The sequence below is a fragment of the Trichechus manatus genome, unplaced genomic scaffold, assembly GCF_000243295.1.
Source record: "Trichechus manatus latirostris isolate Lorelei unplaced genomic scaffold, TriManLat1.0 scaffold00153, whole genome shotgun sequence".
In the NCBI taxonomy this organism is placed as follows: domain Eukaryota; kingdom Metazoa; phylum Chordata; class Mammalia; order Sirenia; family Trichechidae; genus Trichechus; species Trichechus manatus.
Window position 1 is genome coordinate 316196 of NW_004444089.1, and position 9566 is coordinate 325761.

At 42.7% G+C, this 9566-nt stretch overlaps 1 protein-coding gene across 3 annotated transcripts in view; it reads left to right on the plus strand.

The window, feature by feature from the left end:
* MBNL2 (muscleblind like splicing regulator 2) overlaps positions 1–9566 on the plus strand; it is a 194493-nt gene that overhangs the window by 126774 nt on the left and 58153 nt on the right. For all 3 annotated transcript variants that reach the window (XM_023740312.1, XM_023740313.1, XM_004386014.2), the window contains one exon: positions 1185–1349. In XM_023740312.1, the coding sequence (XP_023596080.1) occupies positions 1185–1349 (165 nt within the window). The remainder of the gene's footprint in view (positions 1–1184; positions 1350–9566) is intronic.

The following is a 9566-nucleotide window of genomic DNA, read 5'->3' on the forward strand; positions in this document are numbered from 1 at the left end:
AAAGTACAGCTGAAATTAGTGGGAAGCGTAGGGAGAACTCCAGATGCTGAGAACTGGGATGACTATAAACACATTTGTTGCCACAAATCCACCAAGCTTGCTTTTTAAAATTATTTTTATATTTAGTAAACAAACCCATATTCTCTTTTCTTGGTTGCAAATGGACTACTTCTTTAGGGAATGATAATACTCATACCGGTTAGCATAGTTTGCTATTCTTTTTTTTTTTTTTCTCAATTGCTAGTTTTGAAAGCTTGGGAATTGAAGCATAAACACTACCATTTACAATGACTTTTCAGGTCTGGTTGATGCATACCTGTCACCTAATTAATTTTTTTTTTTCACTTTGCCAACGTTCATGTCCAGGTGTTATTCACCTACGTCAGCCGTAAACATTCTTTACTATGTCACATCGCGACATCGGATGTGATGCTCCAGTCATGGGGTGGGTGGGGACGTGACGTGGCAGCTTTGGCGTAGCAAGGTAATCAGTTGCAAGTGATTATCTAAGTTGATGCTTGGACATTTCTCCTATGCATAAATGATAAATCAATGTCCCCTCTTATACTACCATTGTCTCTTCGTTAATATGTTGAACAGTTGAGGGATGTCTCCAGCCAATCGGGAACACGTATTTCAGGAGCTGTTATTACTATCCCCGCTGCACGAATTTGCCACATAAGCATTCATATGTTGACATCACCACAGCACCTGCAAACCTGTCTAAAGCAAGTTCAGGGACTCTTTCTAATGGGTCACATGAAATCTGTTCCTCTGCTTGCTTTCCGTACTGCCGAGGAGAAAGGTCTGTCTCTGCCCTCAGCAGTCACATTTCTTTGGTGTCTGTTGGCAGGGTTTAGAATCCATTTAAAAAAATTTTTTTTAATTTAAAAAAAAAAACCTGTTTTCTGATCAACAGGTTTGAGGAAACCCCTACAATCATGTAAAGATCTGTGTGCTCCTCCCCAACACACACACACACACACACACGTACCCAGGCACCCGCACACAGGCACGCACACATGCATGCATACACATGTACACGCACACATGCATACACCCACGTGCAGGCACAGGCACACTTAGCATTCTTGCCTTTTGTACATGGAGCAATTGTGAAATGGTTGACATTGGAGTGGCAAGCTTCTCACAGCACTCCTAAAATCCCAATGTTCATTTTACAGGGCCGCTGTTCAAGAGAGAACTGCAAGTATCTTCACCCTCCGACACATTTAAAAACTCAGCTAGAAATTAATGGGAGGAACAATTTGATCCAGCAAAAAACAGCAGCAGCGATGCTTGCCCAGCAGATGCAATTTATGTTTCCAGGAACACCCCTCCATCCGGTGGTGAGTACATTTCATCTAATGATGGCGTGACCATTGAAGCTTTGGTACAGACAATGCAACAGTGACCTAAAATGGCCTCCCTCTACTTTGTCACTTTGGCTATGATTAAAGCAAATAGCTCCAAAGCTAACTAGCTGCTGGAAAATACTTAGTTTTTATTTAAATGGAAACATTTGTGCATAGACAGTAGGCAATTTCAAATCAGTATCTTGGAAATCTGCACCACTCCACTTCTTTGTCATCAGTAAACCCCTTCTTTGAACCATCTTAGAGTGGAAATCATTCTATGTGGATTGATGATCTATGTAAAGAAGTGATTTTGATGCCTACCGCGTTTTTTTAACAATGTAGTTGATAGGTTACTGAGCTCAGTGGGATCATTTTAGAGGTGAGAAAAGTGAGCAGCCAGAGGAGTGAACCGGTTTACCCAATGCCCTGCAGCTAAGAAATTGTGGAGCTGGGACTCGAAGGTGGGCATCTTGGCTTGGACTCCTTCTCCAGCCTGCTCCACACTTGAGCCCGATGCAGCCCCAGTGAAAAATGCCCGAAAGGCAGTTGGAGCCATAAAAGGAGACTTTGCCTTAGTCATTTATGCCTCCTGCCTCTGAGGCATGCAAAGAGGGTGGCAGTTGTGACAATGACCACAAGATTAAATACCTAAGGGAGTTAAGTGTATGAATATGTATCCTGTAATGTTTTCTCCCTGTTTTCACAGTGTTTGAAAGTACTTCCTGAAAGATCTTGAAATTGTTTTAGGAATGAGGCCCGAGGGTAAAGAAGTGCGTTTGACTTTAGTGGGTTTCATTTACATTGGTGAATTATTTGTCAAAACCAAGCTAGTTTTTTTTTTTTAAACAAAGCCGTTGATGTGAGTGATTTTTTTCCAGAGTACATACACAAAAGACTATTGTTTAAAAATCAGTCTTTATTGTATGAAAAGCTGTATGTTACTGAAAGCTACTAAATCAGAAGGACTAGGTACCAGTGAGTTAAGTTGTCTCATTGTGTATCTGTCAAATGAGGGGAGAGGAGAAGAATGAGGGTGTTCCAGGAAGAGCAGAGAGAATCTGGGCAGGTTGTTAGCAATTCCGCTTCATCTCAGGTTTTCTACTCGAGGATAGAGGTACAAAGCCTCCAGGAACCAGCTTTTCCTAGAGTAAAAGAAATGCCAAGAGCAGGGGCTCCAAGGTAAATAAGAGAGCCTGTTGGAGGTAGTCAGACACAAGGAGAGAACAAAGTCATATTCAGGCATAGCAGTGATGAGATTGGACAAGGTGGGTAGCTTCATCCTAAAGATGAGTCAGAGTTAGCCTGCATGTAAAGATTGACATAAAGCTCTGAACACATTTAACACCAGAGTGGTTCTATTTAAAACGATTCACATATAGCATTTATGGTTCTCTTTATTGGTGCACACATACAAATTATTTTATTAAGTTACCTAAATGCTAAAAAGAACTTACTTATACATATTAAACAATGATTATAGCCCTAAGTTAGAGCAACCAAGATCAGCATAGTAACAGCGCTGTATTATGTGTCTCAGTCTTGATCACACCAGCACCAGTTGCCTTCACATTGACTCCAACAAATGGCGACCTCATGTGTGTCTGAGGAAAAGCTTCATACGTTTTTCAATGATTAATTTTTTGGAAGTAGATTTCTAGGCCTTTCTTCTGATGTGACCTTGAACTGCCAACCTTTCAGTTAACAGCCAAGGACATTAACCATTTGCACTAGCCTAGATTTCCCTGACTCATACACTTTGGATTTATTTAGAATTCATAAGGATTGACCGTGGCACTCAGTAATGGCAATTTGAATAAGAAATTTATATTCAGATATTGCCTCAAGAAGTTAATAATCATGATTTCTCTGGAGCAAGGGAGAATAAAGAAAACCAAAGACGTAAAGGAAAGATGGACCGCAACTACCACGGCCTCCACCAGACTGAGTCCAGCACTACTAGACGGTGTCCAGCTACCACCACTGACTGCTCTGACAGGGATCACAGTAGAGAGTCTCAGACAGGGTTGGAGAAAAACGTAGAACAAAATTCTAACTCACAAAAAAAGATCAGACTTATTGGTCTGACAGAGACTGGAGAAATCCTGAGAATATGGCCCCCGGACACCCTTATACCTCAGTACTGAGGTCATTCCTAAGGTTTACCCTTGAGCCAAAGATTAGACAGGCCCATAAAACAAAACAAGACTAAATAGGCACACCACCCCAGGGGCAAGGACGAGAAGGCAGGAGGGGACAGGAAAGCTGGTAATGGGGAACCCAAGGTTGAGAAGGGGTGAGAGTTGACATGTCATGAAGTTGGCAACCAATGTCACAAAACAATATGTGTATTGATTGTTCAATGAGAAACTAATTTGCTCTGTAAACCTTCATCTAAAGTACAATGAAAAGGTTTTTTAAAATAAAAATAAAGAAGCGTGATACTCAAGAAATACTTCAGAGGTAGAAGTAACAAGACTTGACAACTGATGAAATGTGGACAACAAAATCAGGAGGAGTCGGAGATTCCACCAAGGTCCCCAGCTGTGGCGACTGGGCAGACGGCCGATAGGGATTAGGGAGAAAGAGCAAGTGTAGAGGAGGTGACCTGGGAGTTAGGTGCTGAGCCTGAGATGCCTGCAGGACATCCAGCAGCCAATAGGAGTGCAAGACTCAAGCTTAGAGGAACGAAGGAGGTTTCATAAACGTACATTAGAAACTGTACTTTTTTTGGTCCTAAACATTTCATATATGTGTAATTGACATTTTGAACCTAGAAATAAAGGAATAATGAAATTGGGAGAAAAAAAAAAGAGGAATATCAAGTTTCAATATTTTAATGACACAGTGGTTAAGAGCGCAGGCTGCTAACCAAAAGGTCAGCAGTTCGAATCCACCAGATGCTCCTTGGAAACCATAAACTCTGTCCTATAGGGTTGCTATGAGTCAGAATTGACTCAACAGCAACGGGTTTAGGTTTTTTGGTTTTTTAAACCTGAAAAGGATTAGAATATTTTTTTTAAAGTGACAAGTTTAAGAAATCACCAACAGCTCTATAAGCAAATTACTCTAGGCTCTCAGAAATAAATTAATAACCTGGTGTGGTTCAGTGGGCAGACAGTGGCCCCCTAAAGATGCCTGGAACCTGTGAATGTTGCCCTTATATGGAAATAGGGTCTTTGCAGATGTGATTAAGTTAAGAATCTTGAGATGGGAAGATTCTCCTGGACAAAAAGCAATCAAAAGTGCCTTTGTAAGGGAGAAGCAGAAGGAGAGTTGACACAGAATTGAAGAGGAGAAAAGCAGTGAGACCATAATGGCCGTGATTAGAGCGATATGGCGACAGCCAAGGAATGCCATCGGCCACCTGAAGGTGGAAGAAGCAAGGAACCGATTATCCCCAAGAGTCTTCAGAGGGAGTGCAGTCTTTCTGACACCCTCATTTTATAAAACTGATTTCAGACTTCCGGCCTCCAGAACTGTGAGAGAATAAATGTATGTTGTTTTAGACCATCAGGGTTGCGGGACTTTGTTACAGCAGCCACAAGAAAATAATGCATGCAGAAATTGCTTAATGCGAATAAACTGATAAACACAGAGTAGCAGGTACCGTTCCATTTTTAGGTTTTCTTCTAAGCGGAACTTCTCTAAAGAACTATGGATGTTTTCCACACTTCATCTTCCATCCACTCCTGAACTCATTCCACTGAAATCTCTCTGATCAAGGTCACAAGGATCTTCATATTAACCAACAGGGTAGAGATTTGTGGATCAGATAAAAGTTAACACGTGAAGACAGCATGAGATTTTCAGCAAGAGCAAAGGCCGTGAGGCAAGCAAGCGCTTTGGGTGTTCACAGAACTGAAAGTTTGCTTTGGTCTTAGTGGACATGGGAAGAGTAGCAGAAGATACATAGGTGAGCTGGGTGGGCGCCAGATCACAGAAGACATTATAGGTTAAATCATGGTTGCATGTTGAAGCTTTGTCCCCAGTGAAATGGGAAAGCATTGAGGGGTTTTAAGTAAGAGAGTGATATGATCCTATTTACGTTTTAAGAAGATTTTTTCTGGTTGCTGTATGCGTGATGTATTAGAGTAAGGAAAGAGTGGATACTGAGAGATTAGGAAGGAAATGCTTTTAAGACATTTTGAAAAAAGGTTGAGGGTAGAGAATTACATGGACTTGTTGCTGGTAGGTGCCGTCCCGTCATTTCCATCTCTTAGTGACCCTGTGTACAAAAGAATGAAACACTGCCTGGTCCTGTGCCATCCTCACAGTCGTCACTATGCTGCTGTCCACCTCCAAAAAACCAAACAAAACCAAACCTGTTGCTGTTAAGTTGATTCCAACTCATTGAGACCCTGTAGGACAGAGCAGAACTGCCTCATAGGGTTTCCAAGGCTGTAATCTTTGCCAAAGCCAACTGCCACACCTTTCTCCCACAGAGCAGCTAGTGGGTTTGAACCACCAACCTTTTGGTTAGCAGCCAAGCACTTAACCATTGCACCACCAAGGCTCCTTCCTATCCACCTCCAGTCCCGATTATTCTCTATCAGTGGATCCTCGTCATTTGCTGCATATCCATGAAAACTAATTTCAATTTTATTTGCTTGTTCTTTGCTATTAGGGTTTAAGTTCAGTAAATGCACACATGGCATACTAGTACCATGTTTGTGGTGATAAATATTTATTAAATGAATGCATGAAAACGCAAACCATTCTTCCCTCTTACCGCTCTTCTGAAGGCTTCAGTTCACTATGTGTGAAAAGTCCCCTTCACCTTATTCCTCCTAGCAGTTTTTCTCTCCCAAATTCCTGACAGGATTTAATAATTTAACAGTAATTCTTCATTTTCCTTCCCAGCAAACTCCACCCCCACCACACCCTCCTCATGTACACTCAGGAGAGAGAAGAGGAGCAGGGAGCTGTTAGTGGGTTAGAGATTTGAGAGTCTATAGAGTCTAGTCCTTCGGGATAAGGCCTTGCATTGAGTATTCTGCCCTCCGGAGCTGCTTCTGGTGGTAAAGGAAGGAGGCTTAGAAGATGTTACTCTTTAATTAAGCCTTTCAGACCGAGTGCCAAATACCTACCCTTTTAAGTAAAAGCTTTCTCAACGTGTGAAAGTCTCAGTCTCTTGTTTTGAAAAGTCAATTGATTAAATTTCTGAGCCATAAAACACATCAGGGCTTTTAGCCATCACCCCCCAGCACTGTTCCTTCCTTTATCAGTGTGTGTGGACATGGGCGCACGAGTGTGCTCATGAGCATGTGTAAGCATGTGCGCATGTGTGCCCGTGTGATCTTTAAAACTGGATCTACTCTAATCTCTCTGATGGGATGTACTGGGAGAGCAGGGTGTAGAGTGGGAAATTGGAGAGAGAAACACAGGAACTTGGAGTGAAGAAGAGAGGGAAGCAGTAACAAAGCCAGCACTTCAGAAGCGATTTTCTTCAAGAAGGCTTTTTGTGGATCTTGTCTTCTGGTTAGCGCTGAGATGATGAGGACCACATGTATGCTGTCCCAGACAGCCTGGCAGCGGCACTGCTGCAAAAATGGCAGGAATGCTTCTCCCAGGCTCTACTTGGTGTACTTCCAGGAACAGAATTACTCGGAGGTGCTACTCTTTTCTTTTCTCGGCTGCTGGCTAAGAACAAAATTCCGACACCAGGATACGTTGTCAGCTTAGAAACTACCTCAGGAATTTTATTTGAATTCAGAATCTGGCAGGGCTTCCAACCAGTTTGTCCAGCTCGAACCCTTGCTGAGAATTTGCATTTTAACGAGTTCCCAAGAAGGTATACTTAAGAATCACCTGGGGATCCTGTTAAAATGTAGATTCTGATTTAGTATATCTGGGATGGAAATGCAAATTCTCAGCAGGGGTTCAAACTAGAATGAACCGGTTTGAAGCCCTGGGATCTGGGAAACACTTTTTCCAAGGCAGCTGATCTCTACACAGCTGTTCAGAAAGCCTAGCTCACACAGCCTATATGAAAGTCCAGGCTGGTGGTGGCGCACCCCCACGTAGCGCTCCACCAACACTGTGTAGGCTCCAAAGACAGATGGGCAGCTCCCTGTGCACATGTGCGTGCGTGTGTGTGTGCATGTGTGTGTGTGTGTGTTTCTTTTCTGCTTTAAGAAATTACTGACAACTTCCGAGCAACATGGCGCTATAGGCAGAAGCACCATGCCATCCCTCCACAGCAAAGATCCAAAAAACTAAGCCAAAAAGAGAACACATCAATCCTGAAACCCTAAGCATCAAATGAAGAGATAAAGAACTCAGCCAAGCACTGAATGGAATAAGAAACTGACAGAGAACAGGAAGTGAAGAGAGATACATGCAGAGGTCTCCTATCAGCTAACGCAGCACGGATTTGCCATCTTGGACTCTAATCAGAGATTGGTGAACAGGAGGTACGAGAAAGCAGCTTCATGGAGCTTCCAGCAGGAGACAGAACAACCGGTAACCAGCAATATACACTTTCCCAGCCCCCACCCTTCTTCATCCCTGCTTGGCCTGCTCTGCTTCCTGTGACCAGTCTCTTGGCCAGGAAGCACCACCTTCTCTCCAGTGTCGCTTGGATTCCACCCACCCGCGATGGCTGGCTCCCTGAGTGCCATTTGTTGGCTGCTGCTGTTGCTTTTTTCCACTTCTTTAGATTTCCTCCTTACCTCTCGCCACCTCCCCTCCTTTCTCTCAAATACCTGGCTCCAAGTGCCATCTTTGCTTCTTCCTGAAAGGCTGTTAAACGCCGCTCGAATGTGAAACTGCATCCCGGCCTGTGCTGCCACACTGGTGGGATCCCAGGGCTTTTTTGTTTGTTTGTTTTGAATTGTTTGTTTGTTTTCTTTTTCTTTTCTCAAATTGGGAGCCAGTTCTAGCCGGGCAGTACTGTGCAGCTTGGGACCTGCCCACTCAGTTTGCACAGATGCGCAGAGGAATCCCTGAGGGCATTTCTTTTTTCTTGTTTTTTTTTCTGGGGGTCCTTTTTTTTTTTCTGTTTTTCTTTGGGGGTTTTTCTTGTTCTTTTTTTTTAAATTTGTTTGTTTTGTTTTCTTTTCCTTCATTTTCCCTTTTTGTCTTTCTTCATTACTCAGCTTCTCATCTCTCTGTACTTTCCTTCTCTTCCTGTTCCCTGAATGATGCCGAGTGACATCTCTACCCCTTCTAGCCACACGGTACTTCACGGCCTGGAAGCAACTACCTGAGACCTCGAAGCCACACCAGAGGGATCCCTGGGAGCTTTTCTTTTCTTTTCTTCCAAATTTTTATTTATTCATTTTTTTCTTTTCTTTTTTTTTTTCTTCTCCTTTTTGTTTTTCTCCGTTTCACAGTCTCTCATGTCTCCACTCCAACGGCGAGCTCCCCTAGCACTCTTTTTTGTTTGTTTGTATGTTTTTCGCTCCTGTTCCTCTTACTCTCTCCCATACCCATCTTAGCCCCACACATCACAGTCTACCCCCTCCATCCTGCCTACCTGCACTGTGTGCTGAACATCACATCACCAAGTAGCCCAGACAGAGCCTACTGGAACCTGCCCTGCACTGACTACCAGCCCACCCTGGTGGCTGTAGTAAGTGCCACAAACAACCCATACTAGCAACTCCTCTTCAGCTAGACCTGCCCACTGTACCATATCTGAGCGACTGACCGTCCCAATTGGAGAAGCAGGCAAAAAGTATCATGCCCAAAGATGAGCAAACAACAAAGAACACACAGCCCACCTGCTCAGACATAGCCAAATAAAACAAAAAACCAGGACAAAACAAACAAATTTGCAATCAATAAATGAGGAAAATAACTACCAAATGCCCCCAAAGACAGCAGACAATATCAAAACTTTACAAAAACAGGACAGAATGGTTCCAGTTGGTGTCCAAAATAAAACACCAGATGACTTTCCAGGAGAAGAAAATACACTAGAACTACCTGATACGGAATTCAAATCTCTGATATTCAGAGCTATCCAAGAGTTGAAGCAAAAAGCAGACAAAAATGAGGAAAAAATAGACAAATTCATGGAAAAGGCAGACAAATTCATGGAAAATACAAACAAAAAAATGAAAGAATTCAGGAAAATAATGCAGGAACAAAATGTGAAAATAAATTCACAATTAGAAATCATACAAAAACAACAATTAGAAATCCAAAAGATAAACAACAAGATTTCAGAAATGGACAGTGTCATAGAAGGGCTGAGGAGCAGAT